We start from the raw sequence: 18,198 nt of genomic DNA on the forward strand, positions 1-18,198 counted from the left end.
GCAACTCCCTGCAACGGGTTTACCACCACTTCACCCTGATGGTCCCAGAAACAGGGTTCCCCATGCCCTGAGTCGAAGAAAGGCCCAGGTGTCCAGTGGGGCTCCTAACACTTAAAATCTTAAAACCCAAAACATAGACCCAGAGGGGAAAATCCTAACCAGCCAGTTAGTGGACTGGAAAAAGAAACCCTTCCCGACCCTGGTCAGGACCAGCAGGCAGGGCTTGCCTGGCTCTTCTGACTGGGCCTGAAAAAAACAACTCAAGCAAAACTCCTTTCTACCTTCTAATTCTTAGCAAACCATAGGGGACTGCCCCTCCAAGCTCTCTGTAGGAAGCTGCTATATAGACTCACCAGGGGAACGACCATTCCAGGCCCCTCAATGTGAGGCACTGCATTTGAATGATAACCTCCCCCTCACACTAATCTGCACTCTCTCTAGCTGTCCTAAAGGCTCACCCAGGTTTTAATGGTAGTGTAACTGTAGGGTCTGTCAAACAGTATACATCGTCGAGTTTCAAATATGGGTCTTGATGTGTGTCCAGCAATATGCAGTATGTTTACAGCAATATACTGCTTTCTCAAGTTTTGAACATGGGCCTGGATACGACTATATGCAGCATTACTGAGTTCAAGATATGGCCACAGCTAAGTTGGTGGGGAGCCCTTGGCAAACGAAGTTTTGTTGCCGTGGGCCGTGGCGGGATTGACCACATCCAAGGCCACATAGCAAGTATTGTATTTAAAGCTGGCTGAGCAGGGCATACCAAGTAACCAGGCTTCCTGCTCCTACATAGTTTAGGAGGATGAGAGCTGAGACAAGCTGCCTGTTAAGTCTTCGGCTTTGACGGCTGAGATTGGCCTCCTCACCACACAAAATTATGTTGCTTATTCATAAATGACTCCTTCCCTTTTATGGACCAGGACATCATCGTACTATAGAGAATGTTTTTTCTAGTAATCAAGAATTGAATTGCAAGATAACTTGAGGGGCGAGGCTTTGATGGCCCTGTGTACTTGAAAATGAAACATTGTAAAAGTGTTAGCTTCAACGGCCCCCCTTGGAGCAGCATGATGCTTATTGAGTGTTTCCAATTGAAATTCAGCGGGTGAGGGCCTGGTCACCCTATGGATATTTAAGAAATTATTGGGGTATTTGTTTATATTCAGTGATTGACTTGTACGCAATCGACCTATGCTGCGGCCATATATATCCAATAGTCTTCTTTCTCAAATAGTGGTGTGATATAAAAATGACTGCAAGTAGCCTGTATAATCTGATAACAAGCAGGTTGTGGGTACATATAAAAATAGAAATTCAAATACAATTACTTTAAAATGTCTGTATGTAAATTCTAGGAATTTGAAAAATAAGATTGGAGAGTTAGGCAGATAATATTGGTGAAGGAGTGGCACTATATGTTAAGGATGGCATAGAGTCAAGCAGGATAAATATTTTGCAGGAAATAACTGCACTCTTGAATTGTTATGGATAATAATTCCAAGGGAAAAAGGGAAGAGTAAAGTAGTGGTGATATTTTACCATCCACTTGGCCAGGATGAGGAAACAGACTGCAAAATGCTAACAGAGATTAGACTGGTTAGTAAAAGGGGCAACACAGAACACAATAATAATAGGATACTTCAATTACCTGAGTATTGCTCGGGTAAATGTCACAACAGGACATGCAAGGAAAGTAAAATTCACAGATGCCATCAATGACTACTTCAAGCAGCAATTGGTCATGGAACAGACGAGAGGGGGGAACTATATTAGATTAACCACTTTTCAATCAGTATATTCTTGATACACAGATGCTTCCATGTTACCTGAACTTGTCTGGTCTGTTTTTTTATGGCACTTCTGTCATTGAAGTCTCTAATATCATTGCAAAGATGAATCCCTTTTTCTATCCTCTAAACATTTGTAGTGCTCCGATGCTAAAGATTGCTCGAGAAATAATTGCCCCAGCGCACATTGTCATTGTTAATTTATCACTGTCAGAGGGAGGAGTACCCTTAGCTCTAAAGAAATCTTTTTCAAAAGAGACCTTACAGAAGATTGTACTGGGTTAGACTGGGTTAGACCCAGTAATTCCTGCTACCTACAGTCCGATTTCCTCCTTAACCTTTACATCCAAACCTTTAGAGGTAGTAGTACTCAAACAACTGTCTGAGGGGGTCATTTATCAAAATGCTATAAGGTGGTTTTGCATGCATTAAGGTCTTATCACATGCAAAAGGCACCATTAATGCGTGAGAGCGAAAGAGCAAGAGAGAGAGCAAGCACCTAGCCATAATGCCCGCACCCTAGATAGGTATTTATATCTCTATGGGAGGCCCACCTAGTAACTCGAGGTGAGGTTTAGGTATTAGTGTAGGGGGGTTAGGGGCCACTTTGACATTCAATGTGAGATGTACGAACAGAACAGTGCTCTCTTGTGAACATTTGATGACCCTCGGAGTGAGGAAACTCAGCCAAAGATGAGATTTGTGCAATGTTCTCTCAACTTAGCTTGATGTTACCCAGGTAGAGAATCCATCAAGCTAGGTTGAGAGAACACTGCACAAATCTCATCTTTGGCTGAGTTTCCTCACTCCGAGGGTCATCAAATCTTCACAAGAGAGTACTGTTCTGTGCATACGTCTCACATTGAATGTCAAAGTGTCCTCTAACCCCCTACACTAATACCTAAACTTCACCTCCAATTACTATGTGGGCCTCCCATAGAGATATAAATACCTATCTAGGGTGAGGCATTATGGCTAGGTTCTCTCTCTCTCTCTCCCTCGCCCCCCAGTGGCCCTGGTAGTAAACATGGTCCCCCCAGTGGTTGTATGTAGGAAATACCACATTCTGGCATCTAGCAGCCCAAATGACTTCCTCACAATCTTATTACCACAAATGTATTTGAAAAAAATTGTATTGCTTATTTTTACCTATATGGCAAGCATTTTTTCAATTCTCTTACCCCTAGATTCATCAAAATGCATTATTAACACATTGATAATGCCCGTGTTAAGAAAAAGGGGTGTGTTTAGAATTACCATGCAGTAATCCCTATTTTTCATGAGAGGGAGAGGGGGAGTGAGAGAGAGAGAAAGAGAGAAAGACACTATCTATGAAGTCCTCATAGTAGAGAAGTATTTATATCTCTATAGGAGGACCATCTAATAGATGAAGGTGAGGTGTTGGTGGTGGTTTAGGGTTTAGGGGCCAGTTTCGCATGTAGAGTGAGATGTACGAACAGCACAGTATACCTTGGTGAAGATTTGACATTATTTGGAGTGAGGAAAGTCTCACAGAGATGAAATTTCTACTATGTTCTCTCACCCTAGCTTGCCAAATTGGCCCCTAAATGGTAAACCACCACCAACACCTCACCTCAACCTATTAGATGGCACCTCCTATAGAGATATAAATACTTCACTACTATGAGGGCCTCTTTCTCTCTCTCTCTCTCTCTCATTCCCTCCCCCTCTCCCTCTCATGAAAAATAGGGATTACTGCATGGTAATTCTAAACACACCCCTTTTTCTTAACAAGGGCATTATCAATATGTTAATAATGCATTTTGATGAATCTAGGGGTAAGAGAATTGAAAAAACACTTGCCATAGAGGTAAAAATAAGTAATACAAATTTTTTCAAGTACATTCGTGGTAATAAGATTGTGAGGGAGTCATTTGGGCTGCTAGATGACTGCTGGGTGAAAGGAATGATCAGGGAGGACAAGGAAATAGCTGAAACTAAATTAATTCTTTGCCTCTGTCTTTACTGAGGAGAATGTGGGGGTCTTACCCATAGCAGAAACTTTGTTTAATGGTGATAACTCTGAGAGACTAGATGAAATCATTGTGAAACTGGAGGATGAAATAGCTCAGATTGCAGGCTAAAGAATAACAAATCACCTGGACCAGATGGTATTCACCCCAAAGTTCTGAAAGAAATAAAAAATGAAATTGTAGACCTGTTTCTGGTGGATTACAACCTATCATTTAAAACCGCCACAATTCCAGAACAGAGTGTAGCCAATGTGATGCCAGTTTTTAAAAAGGGTTCCAAGAGTGATCTGGGAAACTATAGACAGTGAGCCTGATGTCAGAGCAAAGAGAATGGTTGAAACAATACTTCAAAACAAAATTATTGACCACATAAATAAATATGGTTTAATGGGGGAGAGTCAACATGGTTTTTGTAAAGGAAAGTCTTGCCTTACCAATTACAAGATTTTTACGGGGTATGTAAATAAACATGTGGACAAAGGCAAGTCAGTTGATATAGTATAGTTGGATTTTCATAAGGAAATTAACAAAGACCCTCATGAGAGAATCCTTAGGAAATTGGAAGATGATGGGATCAGAGGCAATGTCCTATTGTGGATTGGTAACTGGATAAAAGACAGCAAACAGAAGGTAGGACTAAATGGTCAGGTTTCCGAATGGAGAGAAGTTGTTAGTGGAGTGCCCCAGGGATCCGTACTGGGACCTATACTGTTTAGCATATTCATAAATGATCTGGATAAAGGAACAACTAATGAGGGACCAAGTTTGTAGATGACACTAAATTATTTTGAGTCATTAAAACAGCAGTGGATTGGGAAGAACTGCAGAAGGACATTGTGAGACTGGGCTTTTAAATGGCAGATGCAATTTAATGTGGACAAGTGCAAAGTAATATATATAGGGAAAGTAATTCCAACTACAAGCATATGATGTTGGGCTCCGTGTTAGGAGTCAGTACCCAGCAAAAAGACCTCAGAGTCCTTGTGGATAATACTTTTAAATTTTCGGCTCAATGTGTGGTGGTGGTCATTAAGGCAAATAGAATGTTAGGAATTATTTGGAAAGGAATAGAGAGCAAAACTGAGAATATCATACTGCCCTTGCATAAATCCAGGGTGCAACCATAGCTTGGGCCCGATATTCAGCTGTATCCGGCTAAGTAAGTCCTACTTATCTGACTATCGAGCGCTGAATGCGCTTTGACTATGCCGCCCCTTGAGTATTGTGTGCAGTTTTGGTTGTCCCTATCTAAACAAAGACATAGTGGACATGGAAATTGAACAGAGAAGGGCGATAAAAATGATAAAGGGGATATAAAAGCTCCCTTATGGAGAAACCTAAACAGATTAGGGCTCTTTAGCTTGGAAAAGAAACTACTGTGAGGGGATATGACTGAGATTTGTAAAATCATGAGGGGCTGGAATGGGTAAATAGGGAATGGTTAGGTTTGAGGGACAATCCATGAAAGTAGTAACCGGCAAATTTAAAACAGATCACAGGAAATATTTTTTCACTCAGTTTGCAATTAAGCTGTGGAATCTGTTGCCAGAGAATGTTGTCAAAGCAACTGACATAGTGGGGTTCAAAAGAGGATCGGACAAGTTCCTGAAGGAAAAGTCTATAGACAATTATTAGCCAGTAGACTTGGAAAAGCCATCGCTTAGCCCTGGCAGTGAGAGACACGAAACAGATCAACTATTGGGGATCTGCCAGGGATTTGTGACCCAGACTGGCCACTGTCAGAGCAGGATGCTGGGCTTGATGGATCTTGGTCTGACCCATGATGCAATGGAAAGAGGCAGAAATATCGTAAGGTTTCCAGTTAGGTGCACAGCCCCAGAATTGAACAGAGTTATTTGTTACACAGATTAGGAAAGTGCATTTGTCCTTCACCAGATTCTTGGTGGAGAGCAATTGCTGCATCCAACGTGGTCACTGTGGTGGGTTCAAATGCATGGAAATGTTTGTAGATATACTCCTTTCATTTCATTGCCTGTGAGTTTGGAATCACTCATTATTAGGTTTTCTTAGCTGATTATATGTCCTCTCCTTCTGTCTTCCTCTCCTGGTTCTCCTCAGGTGTTATCTGAATTAGACATCGTTGTTCCCCTGCAGCTGCTGATCAGCATGTTTTCCGATGGGGTTAATTCCGTCAAAGAACTAGCAAACCAAAGAAAAGTCCGAGTAAGTGAGCTGGCTGGGAACCTCACAGCTCGAAGGGTGGGTATTTGTTGGGCACATTTGTTATCATCGTTCCCTAATGCCTACTGTTGTTTTTATAAGGGTTGTTTCTGGAATGCCAGCACCACTCACTCAGCATACGAGCCACATCCACATTCACGACTGGCATCCAAATGCAGGCATTTTCCAAAGCTGTAATAGACATTTCAGTGCTACTGTGTCTCTTGGCGCCATTTTCACTGGATCGCAGAAAGCCACTACTAGGGGGTGCAACATGTTGGCTGGAAAAAGGCCCAGCCAAATACCTCTGACACGTCACTCCCAGCCTCTCTTTTTATCAGTTCCAGTTGCGTTTGTTGTGTTGCATAGAGTAGCTCTGTGGTGCAATCCAAACAGACTGCCAGCCAATGATGCTCGACATGAAGTGAGAGCGGAGCTTTGGAGCAGGGCCTCGGTGGTACATGGCATGCTTGTGTTTCACATCGCCTCTCAACAGCATGCAGCTGGTTGGTAAAAATCTTTTATGGTAGCCATTCTCAAATGTATCCTTTTGGAGCCCATTTCTGAGCTAAAACAAAGTCACAGGGGCCCATTGCAAAATAAAATGACTGACAAACCCAGCCCAGAAAGCTTTTTTTTTTTTTATAGTACATTAATGCTGTCTAAAGGATGTTGGGCACTGATTTTTGCTTTAGGCTTTCCCGGTGGAGTAATTACAGTGGCACTTTTTTCCTGTAACCCACCTGTAATTCATCTAGAACCTACTTGTGGACATGGGACCAAGACCCAGACACAGGATTTAGTGTCCAAAAGGAAACGTAATGTAACCTCTGCCCCATCCTCTTGGATTTTCTGTGGGATTTTCTGTGGGAGTGCTGGGACCAAGGTGCCAGCCATGCTTCCAGACATTTTCCTGACAGGGGGGAATAGGTAGTCTTTCAAGGTCCTTAGGCTTAGCAGGTCTTCTAGCAAAGCCCCAATAAGAAAAAAAAAAATCACGCAACGTAACACAGCACTTTGGGGGTTGTTAAAAAATAAATCCTTTTATTGGATTCTTTATTGCAGATGAATAAATTAAATAGATGGGATTCTTAAATACAGAGCAATCCATACAGAAAACAAAAAAATAGAGTCCAGGTATCATGGTCATTGCACGTCTATAGATTCTAGGGTTTTCCTCTATCAAATCATCCCCACTAGCAGAAGTACTCTTTGGAGCAAGACCTCCCTGGGTTTCCCCCTCTGGCATAGATCTCCTCCTCAGTAGGATACCCTGAAAGTTCCTCCTTATAACCTTCTAGTTAGTCTCTGTGCTCAGTCCTTTCAACAGCCATCCAGCAGCAGAGTTAGTCATCGGCAGCCCTTCTTCCGGACTCCACTTCTCAAAACATTATAGGCGCTCTTGAATGAACTCAAGGAGCATGACACTAACTCTTCTTTCACTAGCTTTAGCCACTGGGTCTTCTCAATTGAGACTCCTTCTCCTGGGCTCCTGAGCTCTCCTCTCTTGAGCCTCGGCACACTCCTAGGGCAGGACAGAAGAGAAGAACATGAGCCAAAGTGGAATCAAGAGTTTTGTTGAGTTCACTCGTTGAGATGACCCCTCCCGTTGGGGCATTCCAGAACACTGTGCTCTCCTACTGTGACATCACACATCCCGAATGTGTGAAGACTCTGATGTATCTAGTGAGGGACACCCTTACCTAAGATAGCTCTGGGTTTCCATGCATCTGTGTACTGAAATGACTGCATCTGTGGCTGTTCTCATTGTGTTCTCATTGCTGTTGTGTGTTGTGTTTCATTCACTGGTTTCCAGGATCATGGGTTTTTGGCCTTTGGCCTCGTTTTGCATTTAAAAGCCGGACCTAAGTTTGAGTGTCTGTCTTTTTTTTTTTTCTTGCAGGGGAGCATTGCTTCAGACCCCGGGCGCAGAGTCCAGCACAACATGCTGAGCCCCTTCCCCAGCCCCTATCAGAGCCCATTCCGCAGCCCTTTCCACAGCCCCTTCAAAAACTTTGGCCACCCTGGGGGACGAACCATCGACTTTGACTGTGATGATGACGAAATGAATCTGAATTGCTTCATTCTCATGTTTGATTTAATTCTGAAGCAGGTACTGTAACCGCAGCGACCGCCGATCGCCTTCCAGGGGTTAGTAAGACCGTCGGGAAGGGAATTCACTAAGGAGGGGGTGAAAAATGTAAGCAAAATGCTGGGTAGAGGAAAATGACTGGATGTGTAAAAAATGAGGAGAAAACCGCTGGTCAGAATAAAGAGGACTTATCTATTGACATTGAATTCTAAAGGGTGTTTTTTTGCATAAATTCAAAGGAAAAATAGACCTGAAATCTGCAACTGGACCACAAGAGGTCACCACTGCTCTTGCAGCAGATCTGCTCATCCGGTGACCACTTCTAAGGCCTTTTCTGTGTGGACGAGATGTACTGAGCTTTCCTCCCCTTAGACACCCAAATGGGATAAACCCTTTAGTACACGGGGCCCTAAACATTTTAAAGCAAAAGCCAATTCACTCAGAGACCAATTTACCTGAGCACCTACCTTAGCCAGGCAAATTTCAGAAGGCTAAATTAAGCTGAGTTCAAGCTGAATCTAGCTGGCTAGATTTTTGGCTGAAAATCAGCAAGGGAGCAACCCCTATTCCTTGTCCTGTTTGATAGTGTAAATAACTGTTCCCCGTTAACCTGTTCCATACCATACGTAATTTTATCAACCTCTGTCGTATCACCTCTAAGGTGGCTCTTCTAGGCTGGAAAACAGCTGTAGGAGCCACTGGAACTTCCTACAGTGGGTCTGTGGCTTTCACTGCTTGTGGCATCTTTCATAATAGGGCATCTGGGTTTTCTTATTTTACAGTTTTAATCCTGACTTTGTAAGGAGGTCATTAGATAAATAACAGACATACTTGCAAACTTTGCAGACTGAAAAGAGACAGTGATTGGTTGCTCCGGAGCTGTTGAACCCCGGTTGGAGCAAACATTTCTCTGCTTTTGCCATTCATCAGGTGCAAATCATAGCCCTCGGTTTCCTTGTTTTCCTGTATAACCGAACAATCAAACAACGTTTGCAAAACCTTCTTGTAACCTTATCAATCTTTCTATACTCCCGCCCATGTTTCAATGACCTCCCTGACCGTTCAAGTCTCTCTGGACGTCATTAGCTCCCCGTTCCTCTGCCGACTTTTGCTGTTCTTCTTTGGACTCTCCGAGTCTCGGCAGTGACCCTCTCTGCCTTCCATCCAGATGGAGCTGCAGGATGACGGCATCACCCTGGGTTTGGAGAACAGCTTGTCCAAAGACATCATCGCCATCATCAACAACGTGTTCCAGGCCCCCTGGGGGGGCTCTCACACCTGCCAGAAAGATGAGAAAGCCGTGGAGTGCAACTTGTGCCAGTCCAGCATTCTCTGCTACCAGCTGGCCTGTGAGCTGCTGGAGCGCTTGGCCCCGAAAGAAGAGATCAGGCTAGTGGTAAGTACCAAGGCCAAGAGGTGTTCCGATGAAATGACTTTCAGAGCACCAGTACGCTTTACGAAAAACTAAGGGCAGGAGGGAAGAAGTTGTGCGCGCTGACCTGCAACACCAGCTGCTTTCCTAAAGGCTTATTTCCCGGTATTCGGAAATAGGATGTGCCCTGTCGTTCTAGGAGCCCACGGACAGCCTTGAGGAGAGTCTTCTGTTCTCCAGGCCTGAGTTCATTATAGGCCCTGAAGGGGAAGAGGAGGAGAACAGCACAGCCAAGCACGGAGAGAACCCTGGAAACCACAGCGCAGCCACTGAAAACCCAGGTAGGTTTTTCTTCTTTTCGTGTCCACCAAAGTCAGGGGGGGGGGGGGGTGTCTCTTTTTCCACAGGGGAGCCCATTTCAGTGCTCGCGAGTTGGCGTCGGTGAGACCCTGCACTGTGCAGTGCTCTCAAGCAATGGGAGAATCAAAAAGTGTTGCCTGGTCTGCCTCTCACCACAGCTGCAGAGGTCGGGTCTGGCAGCGTAGACCCCACTTTGCCGTGTCGGCTCTAGGCCTGGGTGCGGGGGCGATTTAAGGCCCTTTTCGGCTGGCCCCCTTCCTCCTCCAACCCTGCGGGAAGCTGCCCGGTCACTCTGATGCCCATCGCTAATCCCAGGCCAGGGGGTCACCGTTGGAATAAGGTTTGGAGACAGAAGATTCGTGAAAACTTGCACATCACAACTGTTTTAAACAAAGACCCTGCACTGTCATGGGCAGATCAGACTGCGCTGCTGTCCCAGGTAGGCTCTGATAAATTAGTTTGCCCTGTGCCATTTGGATGGAGGAAACTTCCTGAAAAATATATTGTGCACGCTGTATGGAATGCAGACGTTATATGTGGACCACGCAGATTGCTATAAAGTGGGTAATCCAGAGGCACAAAAGGAATCTCTGCCATAGACCTCCATAGAAACTTGTATCTTCTTAGGAATCTGTGCTATATCCTCCTCATACTGACAATTCATTAGGGGCCCAATTTTTAAGGTTACCCGGGTGTGAAAGTTAGCCAAGTATAACTTAACCGGCTAAGTTACAAGGCGTATTCAGCAGCACAACTGAATATCCCCGTTCAAGCCATCACTTAGCTAGATAAGTTATATCTGGCTAAGTTAAATCTGCTTTTTTGGCAGGTATAACTTATCCGAATAAGTTAACTGGGTAAGAGCGAATATCGCTACTTATACAGTTGAGTTAATTGGATAAGTTGCACCATTCACAGCCTGCCACTTTTTATCCGGTTGTTCAGTGACTTATCCGGTTATCTAGTGCCTAGCGCGCTTTCAATATTGGGCCCTAGGTGTAGAGCAGGCAGTAGTTAGATTTAGAAAAAACTGTGTACCCCTGACGCAGGTGGTCTTCAGGGAGTCACGGGTCTCACGCTCAGTACCAGTGCTAAATCTCTAGCAATACTACGTCATCACTTGAAGTGCGATGGGAGGATTTTCTGTAGAGGAGGAAGGTTAAACCTGCAAGGCCCTGTACATTGGGGAGGCCAATATTCAAACAGTATGGCCGTATGTGTGCAGAAGAGAGAGAAAAGCGTGCACGTATGGGCATGTGTGTGAGAGTGTGTGAGAGTGTGTGCGTGGAAGAATGAGAGAAGTGAGTGTGTGTGTGTGCGGGAGAATGAGCCTGTGTTTGCCCGTAAACGAGAATACGAGAGTGAGCATGCGAGTGTGTGAGAGAGAGGATGCGCGCGTACCGCTGCCGCCCTGCTCCAGTCCGTGACAATCTCAGGGTGAGTGGAAATCAGCAATGCCCATGGAGTCGAGGAATGCGCCATCCTTGCTTTATCCGTGGGAATTTTTAGTTTAGATTGCTGTTCTTTCCAGTTCTCCTTTAAGTTTGTTAAGTAAAAGCCCAAAGCCCCAGCTGAGGAGTCTTAGAAAGAAGAGAAGATTCATTTCCCAGCTATATCCAGTGGTTGGTACTGCATTCCTAGGGATTTTTGCAGTTATTTACTCTGTGATTTCTGTCGGGAGGAAGTTTTTATCCACCTTTCCTACCCAGAGAGAGAGGAGTAAATGAAGACGTTTCCTTGGTCATCTTGGTGTCCCTTAGCTGAAAGGATTCCCGTGCCAGTCCAGCAGCTGTGGTAGAAAAAGAGTGAACGCCCAGCTGGTAGTATAGCCAGAAGGAGAGAGGAGAATCGGAGCCGCAACGCTAGACGCTCACAAAAAAAGTAGACAGCCAAGGAGGTGCCCTCAGGTTTTTAAGGACTGCTTGACTTATTAGATTTATGTTTTAATTAATTCTGAATGTTTTATTTTTGTAAACCGCTTAGACCCTCTACCATTGTATAAGCGGTATTTACAAGATTTTAAATAAATAAAATAAATAAATGTGCAGAAGACGGAGAGGAGAAAATTGGGGAGTTCAGGATCAAGGAGTGGATATCAAATATTGTAAAGGGGAGCCCATATTGGGAGAGGAAGACCCCCATACCAAGGGAGACTTCATATTCTGTGCAAGGATAAGGAAGGGACCCTGAGGGAGAGATTGCAGGATGACAAATTCACAGATTTATTACTGGAAACTTTTTAATGGATATTATCTCAGAGGTCCAACGTAAATAGTTATCCATCTAAATGGCATACCCGGCTATATTCAGCCTTTATCTGGCTAAACTGTGCCCGACTAGAATTCAGCCGGATAAAACAGGGATGTTTCAGGGCACTCTGGGGAGGGGTGGCATTATCCGGCTAACCTAGACAAATATTGGGTGTACTCGGCTAGCTTAGCCGGATGACTTTACACCTGCTCAGAAGCATGTCTAAATTCATCCGGCCTCACGCGGCCGGATAATGTTCTACTTCACCGGATACCTTTAACGACATCCGGCCTGGCAGCACTGTCAAAACTTGAAAAATATTAAATAAAGAGAGCAGGCCATTCTCTTCCTTGGTACGCTCCCTCCCCCCCCCCCCCAAAAAAAAATAACCAGCAGCGCTGGATGGCCCACTCTCTTTATTTAAAACTTTTCAACTTTTGCCAGCACTACGTAACCGGATACGGTTAAAGATATCCGGGTAAGTAGCACGTTATCCGGCCCCACGAGGCTGGATAACTTTATATCCTAACCGGCCTGCTCTGCCTCTCACCACAGCTGCAGAGGGCGGGTCTGGCAGCGTAGACCCCACTTTGCCGTGTCGGCTGTAGACCCGGGTGCGGGGGAGATTTAAGGCCCTTTTCAACTGGCCCCTTCCTCCTCCTACCCTGCAGGCAGCTGCTCAGTCACTCTGATGCCCCTCGCTAATCCCAGGCAGGGGTCAGCGTTGGAATGAGGTTGGAGACAGATGAACCAACAATGCTGTCCCGATGCAATGCAATGTGGGTGGAAAAATCAACACTATACCACGGTACTGCAACTCATCAACAACTTTACGCTATGGTAATAATATAGACCATCATAATAGGTGTCATCAGGAAAATGTAATTGAACACTTTAGTTATCTTCAGCCTTATATATAATCATAGGAATGTCCCACGAATTTTTTCTCATATGTCCACCCTCACGCTAACATACATACATATTGTAACGTTTGGCTGGTCATGGGGATGTCCTGCGACCAGCCGCACTCACCCCAGTACGCTGCCAGGCCCCCGGATTCCCCCTTTGTCGGCAGAAATGCCATCAAGATGCCGCTCCCATGCCCTGACCTCTGCCACGGATCCTCTGCCACGGATCCTGACTGTATCTTGTCTGTTGCCTGTCCTGACCCTCGGCCTGGCTGACAGCAAACCTTTCTGTTTGCTGTCAGCCCTGACCTTGGCCCATCTCAGCATTCTCTCTTTGACTGCCTTGGGACCCGCCTAAGTCCTGCTGCTGGCCCCCAGAACCCAAGGACTCAATCTACAGGGAATGGGGCTGGTATAGGCAAAGCTCCAGTTTGTCCCAGACCAAGGCGTGTTTGCCAGCTGTTGGCGTGAGCCTGGTAGTTTGCCTATCAGTCTGTGTCAATCATGCCACAGCACAAGGGCTTTCCTTCATGAAATATACATGCCCACATACATACACACACACACACACACACACACACACTAACATACAATGCCCACATACACTAACACACATACATTTTTCTGTCAGTCCCATCCTCACTTACACTCTCGCTTCACACACACAACACACACACGCACACACACAAACACACTCTTTCTCTCTCTTTTTCACACACACGTTCTCTCATTCTCTCTCCTTTCCCCAACCCACCAACGACAAGAGCTAAGGCCCACTGGATCTCATCCTCCTTCTTTTGCTGCATTGGGCCTGCTGCCCCGTGTGGCTGACCAATCTCCTTCTCCTCCTGCTGCCTACTGGGCTGACCAATTGCCTCTCCTTTCCTTCCCAACTCGTATTTTTTCCACTTGGAAGGAGGAGAGGGTCTTCTTCCTCCTCCTCTCTCCATTTCCTTGGTGCACTCGTCCTGTACAGATTTTGGTCCTAAACAACTTCCTGTGCCCTCTGGTCCACCACAAACCTTCAAGCGGATTTCTGAAAGTACAGATGTAGGGCTCCACTGGGATCCCTACTGAGTAGGATGGACTAGAAGTTAGATCAGCAAACCTGGGAACTCTCTGGACTGGGTCCAAAGACTCTGGAATTCTAAAGGAATTGCTGGGTCTCCTGGCCAACATCTGAAAACTCTGGGTGCTTCTGCAAAAGCAGGCCCCAGAAAAGAAAGTCGTCTAGGCCGCATGCCAAGGAAGGTCTTTAACTTACTTACCAGTGTCCCTAAACAATGTGTACATACTGTGGGTGTTCCATTAGATGGGAAGATAACTATGCATAAACACATGTTTGCAGTGGTGAAATGTGCTTTCTTTTCTTGTATCGTATTTATTTGTTATTACCATTGCTATCTTGCTGTCAGCCCTGACCTTGGCCCATCATTCATGCCTTAGTGATAAGCTATATTGATTATTGCTCCTCTCTATGTATAGGGACATCTGTGGTTAATCTCAACGGTGGGGCCATATTATCCCGGTCTTAGAAGAACTGCATTGATTGCTATATGGGCTGAAATTTAGGATTTTGACAAGAGTGTATAAATGTTTTCATGGTTTGGGGCTGCAGTCCTTGCAGAATACTTTAAATTGGCATAGGTCATCCCAGACTTTGAGATCATCTTCTCAGTTGCTGTTGTCTGCGCCCTCAACAAATTTGGCTAGGCTTTCTGTAACACGCACGACAGCGTTTAGCTGTTATGCCCTGGGAATTTGAAATGAGCGCCCAATTGAAATTCATGAAAAGACCAATTACCTCAACTTTAGAGGTTCAGGTAATTAGAAGTTCGCTTCTGATGAGCTATGGGTTGTGTTAGTGGCTGAAACTGATTTTGCCAGTGGGGTTCTGTTTAAGTTTATATTAAGATGGAAGGGAGGAGGATGGGGAAAAGATAAGGGGAGAATGGGTCACTGATTGTATTTTGTGCTATTCAAAATTTATTGTAACCCGCTTTATTGTATATGGAATTGCGGGATATCAAGAAGAATAAATAAATACATAAATAAGGGTGGCCATTGGCTCCAGATTCACCCGACAGGGTTGATTCATTCCTAGGATTACAGCATTGCCTGCGGAGACTTGTAGTCTTACTTTTCTTATGTAAAGCAATAAGGAAATCAGAACTACAAGTCCCTGCAAGCAATGGGCTAAATCCAGAATTGGATCAACCCTGTTGGGTGAATCTGGAGCCAGTTGGCCACCCTATTTGAAATATATGAAGGGCATCTGAAGGGATTGGCTAAGTTTTGGTTTTGCCAGACTAGTTCTGATGGCATTCACTTGGAGACTCCTTGCCCCATCAGGATTGCAGGCCTCTGGCTCAGAAAAATAGGGCTGGCTTCAGGGGCCGTGTGACCTGTGTGGTTGCACAGGATGCTGCCACTTCAGGATCAAAGGCAGCGTTGGTTTGGAGAGGGCCCCACCGGCACAACTGCACTTCAGAGGGGACTACATGGAGGATGCCAATCATGGTATTTGCAGAGGGCGCTGCTGGTGCTAAAATCGGCCCTGCCGAAACGTATGCACAGTTTGCCTTGGATAATTTTCCTCCACGTTGACGTACCATAGAGATGTTAACATTCATTCATTAACTTTAAAACCTTTTTTTTTTTTTTTTTTACAGCAATTAAAAACGACACAGAGAGGAAATTCTGTTATCAGCAGCTGCCGGTGACTTTGAAGCTTATTTACACCGTACTGCAGGTGGTTCTTCGTTTTCAGATGTGTCCGTTCCCGTCTTTGATCTTTCCTCTCTGCTGTACTTTACTGATGCCCTGACTGTCTTGCACAGGAGATGGTGAGCTTTGAAGAACCGGACATCCTCTTCAACATGCTGAACTGCCTGAAGATCCTCTGCCTGCACGGGGAGTGCCTGTACATCGCCCGCAAAGACCACCCGCACTTTCTGGCCTACATTCAGGAACACATGCTCATCTCCAGGTCAGAGCACCGGCCGGGCCTTTCCTGTCTGCACGACCGGGCCACAGAGCTGCCGAGTGACTGAAAGAATGATATTTAAGGGCTTTCCCCAGTAGCTTTTGGAGTTACCCGGACAAAAGCCAAGGTTTGACAATTACCTCACCCCACCCCCCCTCGCTCCCAGAAACTCATTGCCCGCACATAATTTAGCGATGGAGGCATTCTGGGAGCATGGATAAATTGTGAGCACGGTGAGCCGGCGCCGGTGCCAGTGCCGGTGAGCACAGATATTCAGTGCTAGCCAGCTAAAGTGAGTCCGGTCGGAAAAGTACCAGCCCCAAAGTTACCTGGATAATTTTATCTGGGTACATTCAGTGGAATATTTATCCAGGTATAATCCACGTAGTATTTGGGTTAAGTTATGCAGGTAACATTAACAGGGTAACTCTTCAGCTCACCATCCTTCTGGTTTCTAGTCCTGGCTATTTAATCTGCTCCCTTCTAGTGCACATTGGTACCTGATGTACTATTAGGGTTCCAGCTGCTATGCAGCCTCCCCTCCACCAGGGGATCCCAAAGAGCACACCCTCCAGGCTGGCCAAACTCCTCCCTGCTGCCTGCACCACTCCCAGCCTCCAGTACTATTTAACCCTGCCTTGTCAATCCCAAGATGCTTTTGCATTGAATCTCCCTTGGCTCCCTGCCTTAAGCCACCTTTGCCCTGTGCCCTACCCAGGCTTATCCTTGCCTTGCTTCGCCTCATGGTCTCCAGGCCTTCTGACCTCAGCCTTGCCTTGTCTTGCCTTATGGCCTCAGGTCCTTCTGACCTTTTCCTTGCCTTGTCTTGTGGCCCCCAGGCCTTCTGACCCTTGCTTTGCCTTGTCTTGTGCTCGCCAGGCCTTCTAGGAATCTCCTTGTCTTGCCCCTCAGGGCCTTTCTGTACTGTTGCCTTCAGGCTTTATGTTCCATGCTCTGTGTTGTCCTTGTCTTGCACTGTCCTGTCTTATGTTAATCTATTCCTGTCTAAGCCTCAGTTCCAGATTCACCTGCATGCTGTTCCTGTCTAAGTCTCAATTCCAGTCTTACCTGCATGCTGTTCCAGTCTTAGTTGCACTCTGTTCCAGTCTAAGCCTCAGTTCCAGCCTTAGCTACACTCTATTCTAATCCAAGCCTTGGTTCCAGCCTTTGCTGCACTCTGTTCCAGTCTAAGCCTCAGTTCCAGCCTTAGCTACACTCTATTCTAATCCAAGCCTTGGTTCCAGCCTTTGTTGCACTCTATTCTAATCCAAGCCTTGGTTCCAGCCTTTGCTGCACTCTGTTCCAGTCTAAGCCTCGGTTCCAGCCTTAGCTACACTCTGTTCCAGTTCAAGCCTTGCCCCAGCCTTACCAACATGTCCAAGTCTTGCTTCAGCTTTACCAGACTATCCAAACCTTGCTCCAGTTGACTATAGTATTTTGTTATTTCTAAACTACTTAAGGTTGAATTTTCATTCGAGGTAGCGGTATATACACTATATGTAACATAACATAATATTTTACCATTGTGTACATAGAAAATCAGAATATTAACTGATTATGTAATATTCTAATAGGGCAAGAATGAAATTGCATTATAGGCCATCTCACACTAGAATGTTAAGACTTTATTAAAGGATATTTAGAGAGGCAACACTATTCCTGTACAGTAAATAGTTTTTCCTTGAATTCTTTAGATCACTGCCTTTCTCACCACCAGCAGTCAGGCACGTTTGATATTGTATCCAGTGTTGAAGATGTTCAGAATGCTGTACAATGCTTCATAATACTTTATGTTGTGTTGATCCCTAGTTTGTGGAGAGTGCTGAAGTCAGAGTTTTCTCAGTTGTCATCCCTGGGGGTCCCTCTCCTTCTCCATGCTCTGTCTCTTCCCTATGGGGCCGATATTTTCTGGACAATCATTACCAGCAACTTCAACAGCAAAGACTGGAAGATGAGGTTTGAAGCAGGTAAGTATCTGCACCATCCTGATGCCTTGAAAGTGGCTGCAGTATAAGATAATACATGTGTAAAGGTGGGAGTCAGGCTTTCTCTGAAAAGAGCTGGATTGTTAAAAGCTAGAGTCAAACCCAACTTTTGAGGCGGTACAATACAGGGGTAATTGGATAACACAGGGGCCTGAGGATATTATGGATTTAGGGAAATGCAAGGACAGAAGGGCAATACATTGAAATGAGGACAGTATAGGGGCCTTAAGACAATACAGTGACATGGGGGCAACAAAGGTACATCAGGATAATACAGGGA

At 45.2% G+C, this 18,198-nt stretch overlaps 1 protein-coding gene across 1 annotated transcript in view; it reads left to right on the plus strand.

Annotated features, from left to right (window-relative positions):
• Positions 1-18,198, plus strand: part of UNC79 (unc-79 homolog, NALCN channel complex subunit) — a 245,531-nt gene that overhangs the window by 46,951 nt on the left and 180,382 nt on the right. Inside the window, exons 17-23 of the mRNA XM_029597854.1 lie at positions 5,864-6,004; positions 7,869-8,078; positions 9,226-9,453; positions 9,629-9,770; positions 15,620-15,699; positions 15,788-15,936; positions 17,743-17,900. Coding sequence (XP_029453714.1) covers positions 5,864-6,004; positions 7,869-8,078; positions 9,226-9,453; positions 9,629-9,770; positions 15,620-15,699; positions 15,788-15,936; positions 17,743-17,900 — 1,108 coding nt within the window. The remainder of the gene's footprint in view (positions 1-5,863; positions 6,005-7,868; positions 8,079-9,225; positions 9,454-9,628; positions 9,771-15,619; positions 15,700-15,787; positions 15,937-17,742; positions 17,901-18,198) is intronic.

This window comes from Rhinatrema bivittatum, chromosome 4 (assembly GCF_901001135.1).
Source record: "Rhinatrema bivittatum chromosome 4, aRhiBiv1.1, whole genome shotgun sequence".
Classification (NCBI taxonomy): domain Eukaryota; kingdom Metazoa; phylum Chordata; class Amphibia; order Gymnophiona; family Rhinatrematidae; genus Rhinatrema; species Rhinatrema bivittatum.